The following is a 20,402-nucleotide window of genomic DNA, read 5'->3' as shown; positions in this document are numbered from 1 at the left end:
TTAAATTCTTTAATGTATCTCTCATGTATAGAGAGAAGAGACAATTGAGGGAAGAGTCAAAACTTGAAGTGAGACAGAAATTAGAGAGGAAACAAGTTGGGTTTTTTTTTTTCCTTTCAAGCTTTTCTTTTTTTTCCCCCTTTATGAAAATTATGTGTTGTCACTAAGTAATTGTGGTGGGTTGACCACAGCCAGCAGCTAAGCCTTCACCCAGGCACTTGCTTACTCCCCCCTCATCAGGATGGGGAAGAGAATCAGAAGGGCAGAAGTGAGAAAAAAGCTTTAAGGTCAAGATGAAGACAGTTTAAGTGAATTGGGGGGAAAAAAAAAAAACAGGAGGGGCGACAACAAAAAACAAGTGATGCAAGGGCAATCAGTCAGCACCATGACATGCCAAGCAACAGCTACCTTGCAAAAAACTCCTCCCCACACACCTAGTTTTATTGCTGAGCATGACATTATATAGTATCTCTTTGGTCAGCTGAGGTCAGCTGTCCTGGCTGTGTCCCCTCCCAAACTCTTGTGCACCCCCAGCCTCCTTGCTGGGTTGGGGACAGAATGGGAAAGAAAAGGCCATGATCATGTGTGTAAGGCGTGTTCAGGAATAGTTAGAACATTGGTGTGTTACCAACACGGAGTTGGTCACCATTCTAAAACACACCACCATAAAGACCGCTATGAAGAAAACTAACTCTATCCCACCCAAACCCAGAACAATAATGATTTAGTACGCCTCTCTGTTTCAGTTATCACTTGTAGATTCTTTCAGACTTCAGATACGTAGGCAATGGTCACTGTGTTTGCCTTAGTTGCTTTTCTTTCAGCTGTAGTGTTATTTTGCTAGGTCCCATGTAATTTTCTTTTACATTTTATCTTCTGGAGAGCTGTGCTTGTCAAACTTCTGCACTCCGTTATATAAAGGGCATAGCATAGTAAAAGAAAAATGTTGCCGTTGGGCAAATATCTAAAATACATTAAAGCTAAAATATATTATATGCTGTGTTGATCTAAAATATATTATATGCTGTGTTTGGTGGTGGTTTTTTGGTTTTGTTTCCTGTGAGAGTGAACCAATGAAGAAAGAGGAAGTGTAAGAAGTAAGGATTGTAGACCATTCTTCAGCTGGTACAGGATTATCTTTTACCATCTTTTCTCCAGTTCTCAATTTAGTTTAGTGATGACACTGTCACTAGGTAAAAACCAACTTTCTGGTTTTTCCACTTGTATTGAGTTTGCATGGAAAGCTTTTGGTAGCAGGGGGGATTGCAGGGGTGGCTTCTGTGAGAAGCTGCTAGAAGCTTCCCCCATGTCCAACAGAGCCAATGCCAGCTGGCTCCAAGACAGACTCATCGCTGACCAAGGCCGAGCCCATCAGTGACGGCAGTAGCACCTCTGTGATAACATATTTATGAAGGGGAAAAAAACAGCTGCACAACAGCAGCCAGAGAGAGGAATGAGAACATGTGAAAGAAACAGCCCTGCAGACACCAAGGTCGGTGAAGAAGGAGGGGGAGGAGATGCTCCAGATGCCAGAGGAGAGATTCCCCTGCAGCCCATGGGGAAGACCATGGTGAGGCAGGCTGTCCCCCTGCAGCCCATGGAGGTCCGCGGTGGAGCAGATATCCACCTGCAGCCTGTGGAGGACCCATGCTGGAGCAAGTGGATGCTCCCAAAGGAAGCTGTGACCCTATGGAGAGGAGACCACACTGGAGCAGGTTTGCTGGCAGGACTTGTGACCCTGTGGGGGACCCGTGCTGGAGCAGTCTGTTCCTGAAGGACTGCACCCCATGGAAAGGACCCACTCTGGAGCAGTTTGTGAAGAACTGCAGCCTGTGGGAAGGTCTCACATTTGAGAAGTTCATGGAGGACTCTCTCCTGTGGGTGGAACCCCACACTGGAGCAGGGAAAGAGAGTGAGGAGGAAGGAATGGCAGAGACAACGTGTGATGAACTGACTGCAACCCCAATTCCCCATCTCCCTGCACCACTTGGGGGGATGATGTAGAAAAGTTGGGAGTGAAGTTGAGCCCAGGAAGAAGGGAGGCATTGGGGGGAAGGTGTTTTAAGATTTAGTTTTATTTCTCATTACCCTACTTTAACTTTTTATTGGCAATAAATTAAGTTAATTTCCCCTAATCAAGTCTGTTCTGCCCTTGACAGTAATTGCTGAGTGATCTCCCTTATCTTGACAAACATGCCTTTTGTCGTATTTTTCTCCCCCTGTCCAGCTGAGGAGAGGGAGTGATAGAGCAGCTTGGTGGGCATCTGGTATCCAGCCAAGGTCAACCCACCACACCACTATAATAGTTGCTTTTGTGTTTGACTGGTTTTGGTTGGTTTTTTTTTCCTTTTTGGAGAAGTAGACATGTACTTATTTATACAATTCAAAACAATTCGTATATGCTGAAGGCTTCATAGTAGCAAGCAATTGCAAATGCTAAATTAGTAGCATTTCAGGGTACTGCTTCTTCCAGGTCTCAAAATACCTAAGAAAAATACATTATTAGTATTTGCATTTCATAGGTAAATGTTATGTGGACAAGATAACTCTAGGTATAGTGATGAACTCACGCCTCCCACCTGGCATTCTGATACCTGTTAAAACTCCTGCGGATACTAACCCTATAAAGCCAATTATAGAAGAACCCTGAAACAAGACTGGTAATACTCATTCTTTGCTGTTCTAGGTATTGATGTCAAGCTGCTCTCAATGTAGAGCTTGTGATGCTTTGGTTTATGATGAAGAAATTATGGCTGGATGGACAGCAGATGATTCAAACTTGAACACCACCTGTCCTTTCTGTAAAAGTACCTTCCTGCCTTTACTTAATGTTGAATTTAAAGACCTACGTGGCTCTGCAAGGTTAGTGGGTTTTATAGATACTCTCTTTCTGCCTTTGCATTTGTACATGGTTATATTTTTTCATGGAAGGATCTTAGTTATATCTCCCAGTATTTTTGTCTAGATGTTTGCAAGAATGTCACTGCCTGTTTGACAGTCGTGATTGTACTGAAGGAAATTTTAAGTCATGTAAACTATTGACTTTCATTGTAAAACAGCCAAAAAGCAAAGAACTGGTTGCCTTTTTACCACTTTTTCTTTTCATATTTTCTTTGCAAGCATAACTGTACAGAAGGTATAAGTCTGTTTTCATTTTGTTTAGCTTTTGAAACAAAGCTAATGGATCATGAACTTTCTAAAAGCATATGAAGCAGTTTTTAAATCTGTCAGCAAAGAATTTCTCCCAAATTAGATTTACTAACAACTTGTAGTTACAGATGCTCCAGCTTATTGTTTCTCCAGTAGTTCTCCAGTTTAAGTGTCTCCGCTGACTATTTTTACTGCTTACTATTTTTACCTGTTTTAATTGCACTGTGAAGGCTGGAACTTATTTTAAGGTAATTTGAAATGGATTCCCACTGTAGCAGTTATTGCTGTGAAACAGAGCTTCCATTAGTGTTCTCTAATGCTGAAACTGAACATCTGTAGAGTGTGCACTTTAAAAAGCTTAGCAAAGCAAGACACGTTCCTGTTATCTTGTGCCTATAATGGTGTATGGTCTTCTAGTCTGTAATGTCACATTACAAAAACAACCAGTTTCAGGGATATGTCAGCTATTGCTATATTGTTGCTGACTGGGAACCATGACAAACTAAGGTCACTTGTAATAACTTATGTCCAGCATAGAGTTTCTTATTTTGCAGATCAAATCTCTGTATATGTTCATTTACTCTGCCTATATAAGTTACAGCAAAGAGAGTAGGATGAAGTTTGTGTCTGTTGTCAAGGGTTTTAATTTTGTGTTTCCTCATTTTTGCTACTTTTTGAAAGTAAATGTAGAAAATAACTTTTTAATGATTTTATTCTTACATCTTAACCTTTATATTTCTCTCCCCTCCCATTCATGTTGTAACTTAGCTTTTTCCTGAAGCAAAGTACCTCAGGAGATAGTTTACAGAGTGGTACCCTTCCATTAACCATGGATACCCTGGAGCAGAAACTGTCATCCAGCCCAGCTGTTGCTGACTTGATCGGTTTTTCAGATCACGCACAGTCCAGCCACACCATAGCTGAAGAAACTAGCCCTGCAGCTGAGCAGAGGTAGGTAAAACAGGGTTGTTAGTTCTGTCAGAAATGTATCAACACTTACTGTACTTCTCCTCCACTTCTAAAGTGAAGGTTGGCTTATGTACCAAATATGGTGGAGAAGCACAACTGTAACTTGACGATCACCTGTTTCCTCTCATTCTTTTTGCATGTTTTAAGTGTGCTTTTATCAATTTGAAGTAAGCTGGTTCCACTAAATGAGTGAGTTTTAGAGATAAAATTATAGAAATAAATCTTCAGGTCCATTGGCTATTCAGCAATTGGTAAAAATTCTACTCTGTATTGTTAGAACACACTCACCTTTTAATGACAGTCAGAAATTTAAGCATTACTTCTCTTTTCCATGTGTTTAGAATTTAACAAGAAGGACACTGCATTATGGGGGAAAAAAGGTCAATTTGCTGGAACACTTGTTTTTTGAAAGAAAGCTCTCAGAGCACTCAACGCTTGTACTGAGCATCCATTCTATGACCAATAATACTGATGTAAAACTGAAACTTAGATAAACAATACCACTTTTGAAACAGTTTGAGAAAAGGAAGCATTAAGGAGAAGGTGTCCTGTTGAAAGAGAGAAGAACTGAAATAGTGCTGCTCTGAATTGTGACTTTTTTACTGGGATTTTTTGACAATTTGATGTAAAAAAGGGGGGTTTTTTTAAATCCTTATTCAGTTTGGAATTCTTCAGTATCAATGCCTGTGAGCTAATGAGTTAATGCCTGTGTCAGAGTATTAAAACTTAAATCAATGTGATAGTAGTTAGTCTTAAAACTTTAAAAATGTGAGGTGGTATTGCTTGTGTTATTCTCTTAACCTTGATGTTATATATTTTTAACTAAAGACAAAGTTAGGAGGGAGAGTCACCCCTAAATTAATCTCTCTCTTAGCAGATTATTTGGAAGCAGACACTTTCTGTTTCACTAGGTGTTTTTTCTTGTGTATTGTAGTTGAATTGTTTTTATCCATTGTTTCAGTTATAAGGGGCACAAAATGAATATTGCCAGATCTGCAAGTGCCTTGATTGTATGGGTTAAATTTGACAAGCCTGTAACAGAAGTTTGCTTAAATTATCTTGTTGGATAAGTTTGACACAATTTTATTTTTTCAATTATTTTGGCGTGCAACTTATAAATTGTTTTCTATAATGTTTTTTCTCTGCTTATGACATTTAGAGAAAGTAAACATAAAGGGAAGAGGAAGTACAAATGAGCATAGTCAGAACAAGATAATCTTTGTGTGTTGACAAAACTGCACATGGCTGTTTTTCTACGCAAGATAAAGATGTACCAGAGCAATGGTACCTATATAGACCTGCAATGCTTTCAGATTCATGTCTTAGTTTTTACTTAGCTGCTTTTCTGGGGGGATGGTTATACTGTTCTGAGAGGCATTTTATTTTGTTTTCCCTGAACTGTGGAGCTAACTGGGTAAATATGATTCCTTATTAATAGAGAAACTTGCTTTGGGATACTTACTTGGCAGCCTTTCTCTGCTTTCTTCTTATTGCCGTAGGAATGCTGAATAGTTTTATATTAGCATATTCTCTTCTAAAATCCAAACAGTGATGTGGCAGAAGATCAGAGTAAAGATCCCAGAACCATGAAGACATCTGCCAATAATCCACCAAAAAGGGGAGTGTCCTTGACTCGGAGCCACAGTGTTGGAGGTCCACTGCAAAACATTGATCTTTCCCAGAGACCATCTCATGGCATTTCAACAGTTAGTCTTCCAAATAGTTTGCAAGAAGTTGTGGTAAGTCTAGAAGCTGCACGTTCAGTTGACAGCAAAATATTGAATGCAATGAACTTACAATCAATAATGTTCTACTACTAGCATTCTTGTCCATTTGGGGAATGGGAATGGCCAAGCATATTTTCATGTTCTTATGACAAAAAAAATCTTGGTTCAGTTAATCTAAAATTGTTTTTCAGTACATTGTACAAATGGTGCTGCTTGATTTGAAATGTTGTCTCTAGCAGAATGAAGCTAGTCTTTGTCTTTCTAAGACTGGAAGTTTGATTTAAAAATAACCCACCTTCTACAGCAGACTAAACACAATAGCGCAAGCAACACACTGTTACAAGAGGGAAAGTTTGTTCCTTTTCCACACATTTACTTGCACTCCTCCTTTATGTTCTGTTAGGCTTACCTGTTGAGTGGATGGGAGAAGGTAAGAGGCAGTATTGAGGCTATTACATGATTCTTGCATGTGAAACAAAGTGTTTCTCCTCTCTCCTGGTGCTTTTTATTGGCAAGAAGCTGTCTTAATGTGAACTCATGGTTCAGTTCTACAGCTGATGTAATTACTGACATTTTTCTGCAATCTCCATCACCTCTGGCTTAGTACCAGCTTAGATAGCTTGAAACTGCATAATGAAGAACAAGTTACAACAAATTAGCATTTTCTCTTTTTCACGTAATAAAGAGAGCTTAAGTGATTGTTCTTTAAAGTTAAGAAACACCTCAACAGTCAAAACTGCTGATGCTATTAAAGTTATTGTGTGTTCAGTACTTCTAGAGGCTTCTTCCAAATATCAAAAGAAACTGTACAGTGGGGGATTTTCGGGGCAAGTAATCCTGAAGACTGTTTCTGCAAGAAAAATCTTTGACTTTGTAAAAAGACCAATTTTTCTTTTGTGTGTATTATTTTGTTTTTAGGATCCTTTAAGAAAAAGACCTAACCCTCTTGCTGTATCTGTACCCTACTTGAGTCCTTTGGTACTGCGTAAGGAGCTTGAATCACTGTTGGAAAATGAGGGAGAGCAAGTAATTCATACACCCAAATTCATCAATCAGCACCCCATAATTTTCTGGAACCTAGTTTGGTATTTCCGACGGTTGGATCTACCTAGCAACTTACCTGGACTCATTCTAACATCTGAACACTGTAATGATGGAGTGCAGGTAAGTGCCTTCATCATATTAGAACTGCAGATACTAGAGTAAGCTAAACTTGAGAGTTTGGTTCAAAAAAAGTAGCTAAATAAAAGTAGCTTGGATCAACGTTCCTGGTTTTTATAATACAAGTAGATAGGTTTGTTTTCCTCAAGGAATATTGAAGGAAGATGAGTGAAAACAGCATTCAAATTTTAGTCAATCTGTTCACTTTTAAAAAGCCAGAGAGTAAGATTCATTAAAGAGAAGGCTGATATACAGAAGGAAACAAGATGTGTCTGTGGAGAACTCACAACTTGCAATACATTTTAATCCACAAAGTGTGGGTTACATAGTTTAGTATATAGACCTTTTAAGTTATTGGTCCGTATTTTTTGTTCTTTTCACAAATAGTTTTTGCCATTCAAACTCCACTGAGTTTCATTACTATACAAATAGAACAAAAGAACGCAGAGTGAATGCTATCTTTTGAATATTTTGCTTTTCCCATTTTAAGGAGCAAATGTTTTTCTGAAGCTGATACAATTTGTGTATGTAAGTATCAAATTCAATAGTATTTTTATATGATGCATGTGAAAAGGTAGTATTTTCCTATCTACTTGTATGCACTTTAATTTTAAAATTCTCTCCCTCGATTTTCCAAAAAGCCCCCATGTAGAACTAAGAACAATTTTCTGAGTAATGTAGTTGAAGACCAATGCTAACAAAATCTGAAGCATACTGGGGAAAATACAATGCATTAGGAGGGAAAACCACAATATGGGACATATCTCATAATTACTACTTTAAATTGACACACTAGTGGTAAACTTTTCTTGCCCACTAATTCTTATTGTATTAGTGATTCCAGAGGCACTTAATTTTATAAAATAATTATGGAACAATTGTTTTGAGTGCCATATATTTTTAATGGAAAGGTATGTTTCATATCTGTATGCAAATACAGATTCTTTCTGCTTGTTGGGAGGACCAATACATAAACATGCATACCAAATCTTAATCAGATCAGAAAATACTAAGGTATGGCATGATAAGTAGTACAAATCAAGTAACGTGTTTGGTGCAGAAAAAATATTTTCAGACACATACTCACACATACTTGAAAACTGAATGGTCTTCACATATTAAGTGAAACTAGAAAAGGCAATTAAATGTTGCAGTGCTTATGACTTTGCTCTGGTTGAGTGAAGTTTCCTCTAGAAGACATCAACTGTTCCTGTTTGTTGGATTCAAGATAAATGAAGTAAACCTTTTTTTGTTTGCAAAATGAGTAAAAGAGCAGTTTTTTAAATAATAAGACTGTACTGATGTTTGTAAAACTCCTTCCCTTTCTCATGTTTTTTAGCTTCCTTTGACATCTCTTGCTCAAGACAGCAAGCTAGTATACATCCATCTTCTGTGGGACAATATCAACCTCCACCAAGAGCCAGGGGAGCCCCTGTACATATCTTGGAGGAATCTCAGTAAGTAAAACCAATGTTACAGAAAGCAGAGGGAGCAGAGGCTATGGAAAGAAGCAGTTGTTCTGTAGGGTCTGAAGTGTACACAGCCCATCAAGTTGGAAAGCTTTTTTAGTGTGTGAAGCATCTGCAATCCCTTAGGTACTTAACATAGTCTCGGTGTCAAATTATTTGTGAAAATATCTTACTGATCTGTGTGAAAAGGTATGTTACCTGTTCTTTATATGTCATACACTTATAAACAGGGTGGGAGGATTTGCTCTAGATGTTGTGCTAAATAAGCTTCACCTCATCTGAATGTTTCACTGCATTATCTGGTTATATCTATGCAGGGATGAAAAAGAAGACTGTATTACAAAGAAGTATTTTGTGTTTCTGTAGATGAATGAAAGGTCACAAGTCCCATTAATATGTACATTTGGCAGCCTACTTGACTGTCAAAAAGTAAGATCCAAGAAAACCTTTGTCTACCGTAACTTGATTTGGAAGGACTAAAAACCAGGCAGACTGGTTATGAGAACTTTGGGATTTTATTACTTCTGATCAGCAGAAAACCTGTCATTGACCTGAACTTCTCAGTCTGTGTTTTAACTTTTAAAAACTATGCTAAAAACTGTGTAGTATGCATGCTAATTCTGGTTCTAAGGAAGAAAAAAGGGTTTGTGGAGAAGTGTCCTAAAAATAAACAGACTGATCAGAAAATTACAGTCAAGAGCACAGAATAAGATGTGGTGTTTCCCTCAGCTTCTACAAAAGCATATTGATGTGAGCGTAATATATGAAGCGCATTCAGACATGAATGAAGATGCATAAATATATGTATTTATGTAAATAAAGGAGCAAAAAGCCTGTTTTAAATGTGAAACAAAAGTAGTAGTATTGTAGATAAGCTCTACAGCAGTGTCAGAAAGTATTTGGAAAACAGGAAATTAAATTTGTAAACCATCAGATATGTCAATTTTATGAAAACATTAAGTTGGTGTGATTGTTATTATTAGCCTTGGTCTACATTTCATTTACATGCAATGTACTTGCTGCCTAATCTATAGCCTTATATTTTTGCCCATAAATGGACTTACTATTCCCTCACGAGTTACTGTTTTCCAACAAATAATAGTTTAGTGTATTCTGGAAGTGGCAATGGAAGCAACAAATCATGATGGTAAATGTCTTGATAATTTTCTGTCTTGTTTGACACAACTGTGTATTATCTATTTAAATATGTAGCCCAAAGTTATCAATGAATTGTACGTGGCTTTTAAGAAGGGCTTTGGTAAGAAAAGTTTCTTTGATAAGAAACACGACAGTGTTTTCTTTTGGTTTATTTCTTTTCCTTTGTGTAAAAATAACCTTCTTGGAGTCAACTTAAGTACAGCAATAAATCTGAGCTAACAAACCATACAGGCAACATCTGATGCTGGATACTCTTCAGTCTCTTGTATTTCTCTGTCATGTGGGAGTTCTTGCACATGGATATTTGTTGCATCCTGTCACTTTAATGGTGGAGTAAAGACTATAAGCAGACAAAGCCTTTCCATTGTCACAAGTTTGTGTAGATTGAGTAGAGGTTCTGTATATGTATATCTCACTTTCTGAAATATCTTCTGCTTATTAAAGTGAAGGAAAAATCTTTACAGTTTTAATAATCTATACTGTTGCATTTCCCAGATTCTTCTGAAAAGACACCCGCCACAGTGGCAGAAGATCAGCAGGCAACAAGGACTTTGTTGGAGAACATCAAACTAAGTATTCAACACAATAACGTTGTTAAACCAATCAACCTCCTTCTACAGAAAGTTAAGCCAGATGTGAAACGACAGAGGTAAGGGGGTAATCTCTTCTTACTTTCTCCCCACTCAAAGTTAAACAAGATCAGACTGTATACACTTCATAATGATAGTTCCATAAGGACCTCTCGGGAATATTCAGTTTCATTTGTGTCCACCAAACACTTAATTTGTTTATGCCCATGTTTACAAACAGATGCATTCTGTAGCCAGATGCATTAATTCATGCAAATCAAATGGATAAATGTAATTCTTTAATCAAAACGGACATTTTACAGATGAATAAGAAAAACACTATGCAGATTTTGGTGTTGTTCCAGATGTAACAAATTGATAAATACAGGTGTGCAGCGTCCTGTTGCAGTGTCTGGAATAGTCTCCAAACTACCTAGTTATACCTATCGAAATTCTGCCAAACTCAAGTACTGGCTAAGAAAAGTGGATACAGCATGATCCACAAAGTGAGACATGTAAATAACATTTGTACGGTACATTTTGCCATCTGCACTACAGTTCAAAGGGGGCTTCGTACAAAAGCACAGCCTCTGAAGTAAATGACAGCAGATACAAGATGTGTTTGAAGTCTATCATGCTAAGTCATCTTTGCTTTTGTGGTTTCTAGTTACTAAAAAGAAACAAGAACTAATCTGCCTAGAGAAGAATCTTTATGAGTTCCACAAGGGAAAAAGAATAAGTATCTAACTGTTTAGTGATATCGAGTTCTGAGATAGATCATGACATTCTGAAACAAGAAACAAAGTATTGGTGATCTGAAATAAGCCTGCTCCCTGTACTTCACCCTCAGGAAAGAATGAGTTAATAAATAAGTGGTGCTTAATTTTATATTTCTTGTTTTCATGGAGTTTTTATGGCACGTTTGGCAGAGGGATTTTTCATAGAAAATGTAACTGCTGGGATTTGGCGATAATATGACTTCATGCATTAAGGAAGAATATTCAGGCATGAGAAAACCTTAAGCTAGTGATCATGTAGATTCGTCACTTTCCTCACAAGCAAGATTAACAGAACAGTTGCAGAAACTACATAATGCAAGATTAGCATCTTCAACATTGACTTTCTAAGCTTAGGATAGTTGGTGCTTTCATTAACTTGCCCTTCAAATTATTTCCTAGGAGTTTTTACAGAGAAATTCTTTTCCTGTCACTGGTGTCTCTTGGAAGAGAGAACATTGACATTGGTAAGTAAAAAATCCTGTGAAATGAATAGTGCCTGTGTATGAAATATATGAATGCTTTATATGAAAACTAGTGTATAAAATCAACTTTTCATCCATGAGTTTCTAAGTAACTTTTCAATTGGTGTGTTTTAGTGAAAAGTACTGTGCTGTCACTCTTCAAGTAGATGTTGCTTTTGTGAACGTGTAATTCAAATGGGGCCGTTAGTTTTGACTTTGTTTGAAACCAGTAATCAGTTATTTTAAACAAAGTTTATTAGCTTGAAGCTTTAATTCCTCATGTCTGAAAACTTGTTCTCAGTCTTGTCCATCTTTCTCCAATCCACATATTAGACCTTTGTCATCTAGCCACCTGATTGCCCACCCCTTCCTGGTCTCCTCTGCCCTGACTTCTGTTTGGTACTATGCAAGCAAAGGGACTCCCTTATGGGATGTGACAGGGGAATTACCCTGGGAACAGGCAAACTGAACTGTGATAGAAGTAACAGGCATCCACTGTGATGCATTGTGATGCTCCAGCGCGAAGATGATTTTCAGGTTCTCTGAGAGGATGCATTTTAAAAACACAGTGGCTAGTTAAGTTAATTATTTTGTTATATAAAAATCACCAAAAGTATTTTATAGAAACAGTGGTGTGCACTGTACAGGGTTTCTTAAATAACTTCAACTATGCTTTTTCTATTTCAGAGGTCTTTGATAGTGAATACAGGCTTGCACATAAAAATCTACCAAAGGATGTTCTTGAAAAGATGCAAAAGATAGATGCTCCACCAAGCAGCAGGGTTGAGTGCTGTCGGAAGTGCTTTGGAGCACCTTTAATATAAAAAAGAGAAAGACACACACTAAACTTCAGTGAGACAAAAGCAGAGGTGAACGAACCAGGAGCATCGTGAGATATACACTTTGAATCCCAAAAGGTGATAATTAAGCAATTTGTCAAAGCAATTTCATTGAGCTACAACATATATTCTTGTCTTTCGTCTTATGAGACACAGTGTAAAGCACGTTAAAATATTTTAAAACTATATTAATAGGGTGAGTTGGTTTCAGTGATTGATCTGCTTTTTTTCCTTGTATATACTTCTCCTTTTTCTTCCTCAAATCCTTCCCCCGCAATATCAAGTTGTTCAAAAAGGCTGATCAACAGCAGCCTGTAGTTGGTGACTTTCTTAAGGGCCACCAATATTGGTGTATTTTAATGAACTCACTTTCTTGCCACAGAATACGTAAGATCCTTCACTACTTCTTTAAAATGACCTTTACCTAAAGAGGAATCTTTTTACTCGTGTGCGGTATGTATGCAAGAATGTAAATATTTGAGTCCTTGGATTGGAAGTTGCAACAATGCAGTTGCTTTTGTCAGATCACAGTACCTAAAATTGCTACCCTTCACCTTGTCCCAATCAGTATTCTAAATTATCTTTGGCTGACCTTTTCATAATGTATGTCTACAGTTGTAAAAACCAGAAACTTACACTCAGTTTTCCTGTATTCTTTGACAAATTAAAGATCTTATGAATGTTGCCACTTTCTCCAGAAGAATGATAGGCTTCTACAGTAAGCAGTTCAGAAATGGCTGGCTTTCTAAGAATGAGATAAGAAGATTAAATGGCATTAGGATACATAAAACATTTGTCAAACAGATACTGTCTGAAAAAATCATGCTCTATACTGCATGCATGTGTGCTTAAAAAGCGTCTTTTCCTTGAATTCTTTATCACCTTTTCCCATGGTTTCATGCTAGCCTGTGGGTTAATTATTTTGCACTGATAGTTCAAATTCAATATTTCAATTAAAATGTATTTATAAATGTGGTCTTCAAGGTGTATATTAGCACAAATGAAGTGCTTGAGTGTATGATCTGAAAAGATGAATCCATCTTTTGGATTGCTTCTAGTAGATAAGACACTTCCTCACCTTACATATCTCATTGACTACAGTAGTCATAGTCTTTGCAAGAAGAGCCTGGATACTGGTCAACAGGTTAAATGTTTCTGTTACTTGAGGAATATGATAAGATTGATTCCAGGTTTTTTGCTGAAATTTAGTGGTGTGGCTTTTCTGATGGAATTATTCTTAGAGAAAAAAAAAGTTAAGATTTGTAGCATGTTAAAGGAGCATAGCTAAAACTATAATCACATTTGAGTATGAATGTATTTACTTCGTACTACTCTCTTTCTTAAAAATTTTCGTTCTTGAAAATGATGAGGGATGAAGATCTGTCTGGAACAGCTTCTACATGAAACAACAAAACCAACTTTTGTTTTTTCATGAGGCTAAAGCAAAGGATTTGCACTATTTGTGAGAAAATACATTTGCATCATAGACTGATTCCTTGTATTTTGTCTAAAAGTGCTGATCCTAAGTTAATATGGGGATATTGCCTGGACAGATTCTCTCCTGATGAAAATATTGTGCTTGCTCAACACTTAAAAGCAAGAAAGCACACACTGGCTTTTTTTTTCATTCTTTATTCTTTGAGTTTATGCATGGTTGGTTGCAGATATCTGACCTACATCACAATGGAAGAGTAGAGCTTGATTCTTCACATTTTCCTCTCTTCTCCTATTACATAATTGACATGCGCCGTTCCATCCTTTTGAAGTAAAAGTCTTGCTGAAGCATTTGTCCAAACAACTTAATACTTATACAAATCAAGATGGCAAAATTTTCTGTATAAAGCTATACTGATCTTATTAACACTCAAAAATTATCTTTGTATAGCTGTATGTTTAAATGGACAAACATATGATTATGTGATGCAACTTGCAAGGAATCAAGTTTTCGTTACCTGTAAATTCTCCCAGCTCATTAAATTACAGAGAAAATCTATCCAGCGAGTGCTGTTTTAGAGAACTGATGACATCCAAATTGTTTTAAAACATTGTAAATGATATTATTATGAACTAAATTCTGTAAGCAGATCACCTTCTTTTCAAAACAACCTTCCCATCTGTTGCTTAAAATACAGATTAATCAGGCAGTAGTGTTGTAGAAACAGCAAAGCAGATTGTGTCACAGCATCTAGTGCTAAATGTTAGACTTTCCCCAGGTATATACACTAAACAAAAAAACCCCTAAAGCCTGGAGGGAAAAGGACAGCTACAGGATTGAACTTGCTTTGATTTGCTCCTGTATATTGGCATTTCTGTACACTACAAATTAACTTCTATTCCTGTTGTATGTAGCTGGACTTCAGAGTGGTAGAAGTTCTGCATGCAATTACTTGAAATCTTGAATCTGCCTATTGAAATTAATTCTTTAATATAGAATTACAAAAGTAAGCGCTCACTCCTTTTAATTTTGGGCTTTTTTTAATGCCTAGTTTTTAATGGCTAACTAATCAGCTGGTTCTTGAATGAAATCCATAGTTAAACGCAAAGAGAGATCTCTGAAAGTGATTTGTTTATTAAGGTTTCATCTAAGATGATGCTTTTTGGGGGAAAAAAAAGAGTTCACAAAAATTGGAAAGGAATTAAGAACTGAGTGGTTTTTTCCTGGTTGCTTTCTCTCCTTTCAAACACATGATGGCACTTCCTGTTCTTCCTTTGACTTTTAGGTCTCCTCCTACAAACAGGTAGAGACTGCAGTTTTTCCTACACAAACTTTCTGAGATGCAGGCTTCCCTAATTTGAATGCTGAAAGAACTGGTGAGCATGCCTAAGAGAAGGGCACGGCATAAAACAGTTCAGCATGGCTCAATACTCATATGGTTGAATATCTGGCCAAAAATAAACAGGGAAAAGTCTTCAAAAATTTTTTGTGAGTGCATTGCAAACACTTTTGTCTTTCTGAAAATTGGGCACTAAAGGGGTAATAAGTTCTTCTCTGCAAGTTAGTAGTAACAGCATGAAGTTTTTAGGCTGCATGGCAATGACTTAATTACCTACAAATGCTTCTAATTTGTTTGACACCCCACTCCGAGTAATTCAAATTTACCTGAATCCATAATGCATGAATGAGCTGGACAAAGAGTTGTGAAGGAGGAGTGTGGATAAGCTTGATCTTTGTTCTGTTTTCCTTTCAGTGTAAGCAGAAAAAGTATTATTTTGCTCAGTTGCAAAACTCTTCCCTCCAAATACTCCTTTTAGTAGCTCAACAGCCAGTGTTCAGGAGGAGACGGCTCTTCTGTGTGTATTTTGGAATTCTCACGTATAAACGTGAAGAAAATGGCTGCAGGTCAGTATTAACTTCAAAACCTGACGTGTGTGCACAAAGTGAGGGTATAAACCAAACTGATTACATACGTGGATGCAAACTGTTAATGAATTTCTGGTAAGCCCAAGAACTTTGAAAGTTTGTGTTGGAATAATAATTATCACACAGAAGCTTCCTTGAATTGTTGTCCTAAGGATGTTGAACTGCAGTCAGTTATGCTGAGGAGATACTATCTTGCACCTTTCACCAGCTATAAAACAGTTACATACAGCTTGTGTGCTTACATCAAAATAGCTATTTTTTGTAGAATTAAAACAACAAATGGGGTCTTAAAGGTTTAAAATCAGGATTCTTAAGTGGCAAAGTTTTTCTTTATGAATTATAAATATATTCTGGCACACAACAACTTCCAAAACCCCATAGATATAGGAGACTGTTGTGGCTGCAGCATTGGCACAGTAATAGGTACCAGCTTTTACATGTTACTAGATGCATCTGTATGTTACACATAGTCATATCCTATCTTCACATTTTATATAACTCAAGTTTAGACAATACAATTTTAATGGAAAATATTTTATTTGGTATATATGTTTCAAACTAAATTCATTTTTTTGCAAGTAACTTAGTCTTGTTCCTAGTGAAATTTCACAGTGGTTAAGCTCAAGCTACATTGCACTTGTGAATGAGTAATTTTATTCCATTTTAACTGTGAATTAATGGCTTTTGTATTGCTGCAGCTAGAAGAATACACCTTTCATTGAGTTTACTGCTTTCCTTGAATAACTGCAACATAGGGGATATTTTCAAAATGTATATTAAATTAGATCATAGAAATTATATTTTTAAAACAAATTGTTAAAATGTAAGTAACTGAAGAATTCACTCAGTAGTTTTCTCTTTTTAAAACTCTTAATTCAACAATTGTTTCAATGCAGATAACTTTATTTCACTAAATAAAGGTCGTCTTGTACATTTTCAACAAAGGTTTTTTTCTTTCAACTAATAAAAGCCTTAAGGTGCCTTCTGTATATCAGCTTTTCATTATGGACCTTTTTAAAAAACAAAACACACACCCTTGTGACTTTTAAGTCTTGAAACTAATTGGTTGAATTGGACTCTAGTTCTATATTCTACTGTGCTGTATATTGTGATGCATATGAGGAGAGAAACGGATGGGATTTTTATTTGTTCTTTCAGTCTGCATCAATCAATGGTGCAAATAAAAGGGATTGTTTGCTGGTTTTAGAAGCACATTAAACTCCTTTTAGGAGCTTAAAATAAACTATTGTAATGAGCATGAAAGGATGTAGTGTGAATAAATTATGAATTTATTAAGTGAGCTGGGAAGTTTTCTTTAATGCAGTAAAATTTGCACTGGTTTAGAGACTGTTTTGAACTGTTGAAAAATGGCATCCATTTACTGTGCTTTGATTAACAAGTGTTTCTCTGTAATGTTTTTGTACATTTGACAAATGTTTCTTGAGTTTAAAAGGGCACTCTGCATATTCTGAATTATGTATAGATATCCTAGACGAGGAAACAATTTTTAATGTATTTCCCAAAATAAAACATGTATGCATTCTGTGTAAAAATTTCAAATGTTCAGCTTTTTTGCCATTGGAACTTACCTGCTTGATAGAATTTAATCTTAAATGCAAATTCAGCCTATAGTTGGGCAAAAGCAGAGACTTTTGATTGCCTTTTTCTGGAATTGTTTCATAGTACCTCAGTGACTTCTGAATGGTGGGAAACAGTGGGAGCAGTTGAGGCAGGGGGAGAGGAAGAGAAAAGATGGGATTCGGTTGTGGAGATTGGTTCATGAGAGGATGGCTCCATGGCAGCTTAAGCATGCCATGGGTTGGTGGCTGTACTTGGCAGAATACTTCCTAGGAGTTCTGGTTTCTCAGTGGCTATGTAATGGGGGCACAGAGTGATGCTTTCAGTGATGCATCCTAGCTTGCAAGAGACACTGGTGGACCTCCTGCCTCATAACATACTTGCAGGTTTACATGCAGTTTCCAGACATTTTTTTTTTATTTTTTTTTTTTTTTCAAAGGGCTGGGGAGAGGGGAGTGGAGTGAGGCTGGAGTGAAATTTAAGCAGTAGAAACCACCAGTTACTGTCAAGTGCTTCAGGCCTTCACAACAGAGTGTCTTTCAAATCCCTTACATTTGGCAGTCAGTTCATTAATCTGTTAGCAAAAATAAGAATACCAGACCCTAAAGACCTTTTTCTCTGAAGAAACTGATATGCATAGCATAAACTGGTAGCTCGTGGAGAAGATTCATAATAAACTCATCTTTTCAGGCCTGTTTTTAGGTAGGGTGCTCAGGAACAGTCTTTTGGACTTTCCTTTTATAATCTTGTCAGCATCACAATGACTGCGCTTGTTTTGCTCTGACTGCTTTTGTCACTGCTGTCTTTTTAATAATGCTGCCTGCTAAAAATTTTACAACTGTCTTCCTAATATGCTACCTTTAATGTGGCCTGTTGAGAGACAAGGCTGAAGCAGGGAGGGCGTAACAGACAGGAACAAAAACTTGCATTTGAGGAATCCCCAAAGAAGCAGGAACACAGGATTTGGGTTTGAAGCTGTAGGGAAGAGGGAACTGCTGCCTCCTGTGCCAAAATCAGGTGGGAAGCTTGAGGCAGTGTGATGGTAGAAGGTGATCAATAGCGGAAGGACCTGGCTTAAGGAAGCTCTGATCCTTCATGTGTTTAGAGCTACCATCAGAACACTCATTAGTGGTAGTTCCCCCCAGCTCTGTAGAGACAAACTTCAACTGTCTGCAGAGAGGAGTAAAGGAAGAGTCACTAACTTGCCAAGCTGGAGAAAATCTGATGGGGTCCAAAACGGAACACAAAGTGTTAAAGAATTTTCAAACGTGGGTTTCTCTAGGTTTGTTTTATTAACAACTCAGAGTTGGGCCACCACCGCAGTGAATGGCAACCTTCCAAAAATTTCCCAATCTTACATACCTTTTTACCACCCATTGTCCCAGTCCAAAGACTTTGTAATTTTCCAGTCGATCTCCGTTCCCATGTCGCTATCATTTGTCAATTTAGCTCATCAATTCTTGTGTCACGGTTCTTCTGAAGTTAGTCGTCGAAGGCAGAAGGTCTTGGGTCACCACGATCACTTATCTTCTTGCGCACCAAAGATTACCTTTGAATTTCTGAAAATCACTCAGGCTATTCTATTAATTTATCTTGTTCTAAAGTTAATCACTTACTCCCATGGCTTAGCTCCTAAGCTGTATGATCCTTCTTCTATTGATTCAGCTTGACTGGGTTTCAAGCCAGCCATGGAGGGGGAGACACATAGGACAAATAAGCAGCTTATATATATTGTTTTATAAACACCTGCATTCTATTAATCATATCTAAACCAATTTCTAATCATTAGTTATATGTCTAATATGAATAGTCTTAAAAACAATAAGGCTTAAGGCCCAGTTCCTTTTACAATTCCCCCCTTTTGTTTTTTATCGTACTCCTGCAATCCTATTGATAACTCCACATTTGTCTTTCTATCTTCTGTATTATCCTAGAGCTATAACCTACACAGCATTGAAACAAAACAATCACACATATTACTATGATTATAACAACAAAGACTATTACAATTAGTTTTTTCACCCAAGTAGTCAAATTTGGAAACCAAGACGTTAACCAAGAGAATGTGTCAGAAAAATCCCTAAGGTGTGTCATCTCTTTGAAATTGTTGCATTGTGGCACTAACTTCCCCAATTTTCGGGACATCTGTCATTAATTCTCCCGATCGATCAGTATACATACAGCAGCTGGTATTTAGGACAGTACAAACTCCACCTTGTGAAGCCAGAATCATGTCTAAGGCCATTCAGTTTTGAATAGTCATTTCTAAAAGTTCAGTTACCTCTTTCTGGAGAGTGGACAGTCCATGAGCAGCTGAATTTGCTAATTTTTCAATTTCTCCAGAGACATTTAAGACTGCTTTCTCCAATTCACTTACTCCTAGAGCCAGAATCAACAATCTAACAAATGAATGGAATCTTGTTGGTCTTTCAATCAAGGGATTCAAAGTTCTTCGAATTCAAGTTAAAAAGGTTCTATGCCATGTTGCACTTGAGACAGTTTTTGGGTGAATTTCCAAATCTGTAGACATTGCTCCTAAGGTATAAATACCTCCCCAATCTGGAGGCAAAGCTTTATGAGCTTTGCTCCCACATCACCAAAAAATACTTAAGTCCTCAGGTGCTCGCCAACTTAAATGCAATCCTGAGTTGATAGAAGTTATGTTTTGGCATTGAGTCCAATTTCCTACAAATGAATGATTTTTGCATAAATATTGATTATCAGCACTTGGGGGATAACATCTTTGTACACAGTGGACTTGAGAATAGTCTCCTGAATTTGATAGTTTAATTTCCCAAATTTGTTCTTCATAAGATTCAGAAAAAGTAGTATTAAACCAGTATTTTTTCCAATTTGCATTTTTAGGAATTGGTATTCCTACTAATTGAAATCCTTGATTTACTGTCTTTGGTAGAGCAACACAAATTCAACATTCACTTAGATTTAGATTATCAGTAAAAGATTTCATTAATGACACATGCATATTGTTGGTCCAGGTATTTTCTACTTGGTGAACATCTCTAGGTTTCCATATCAATTGTTTTAACACATTCAGAGGTGGCATGTTATGATATAAGTGAGGATAATCTGTATGATGGTGCCAAAAATTTCAGTCAAGATTAGGTCCCCATTTGATTACTATAATCCTAAATTTGAAAGTAAAACGATTGCTCGATAGATA

General features: G+C 37.0%; 1 protein-coding gene across 5 annotated transcripts in view; it reads left to right on the top strand.

Annotated features, from left to right (window-relative positions):
- DENND4C (DENN domain containing 4C) overlaps nucleotides 1-17,196 on the top strand; it is a 78,876-nt gene extending 61,680 nt beyond the window's left edge. For all 5 annotated transcript variants that reach the window (XM_030005703.2, XM_030005702.2, XM_041120648.1 and 2 more), the window contains 8 exons: nucleotides 2,687-2,862; nucleotides 3,919-4,101; nucleotides 5,669-5,858; nucleotides 6,765-7,010; nucleotides 8,347-8,464; nucleotides 10,130-10,283; nucleotides 11,382-11,446; nucleotides 12,131-17,196. In XM_030005703.2, the coding sequence (XP_029861563.1) occupies nucleotides 2,687-2,862; nucleotides 3,919-4,101; nucleotides 5,669-5,858; nucleotides 6,765-7,010; nucleotides 8,347-8,464; nucleotides 10,130-10,283; nucleotides 11,382-11,446; nucleotides 12,131-12,267 (1,269 nt within the window). In that variant the 3' untranslated portion in view covers nucleotides 12,268-17,196. The remainder of the gene's footprint in view (nucleotides 1-2,686; nucleotides 2,863-3,918; nucleotides 4,102-5,668; nucleotides 5,859-6,764; nucleotides 7,011-8,346; nucleotides 8,465-10,129; nucleotides 10,284-11,381; nucleotides 11,447-12,130) is intronic.
- The last annotated feature ends 3,206 nt before the right edge of the window (nucleotides 17,197-20,402 follow it).

Source organism: Aquila chrysaetos, chromosome Z (assembly GCF_900496995.4).
Source record: "Aquila chrysaetos chrysaetos chromosome Z, bAquChr1.4, whole genome shotgun sequence".
NCBI lineage: Eukaryota > Metazoa > Chordata > Aves > Accipitriformes > Accipitridae > Aquila > Aquila chrysaetos.
Note: the sequence above shows the minus strand (reverse complement) of the source record. Positions and strands in the feature narration are given on the sequence as shown.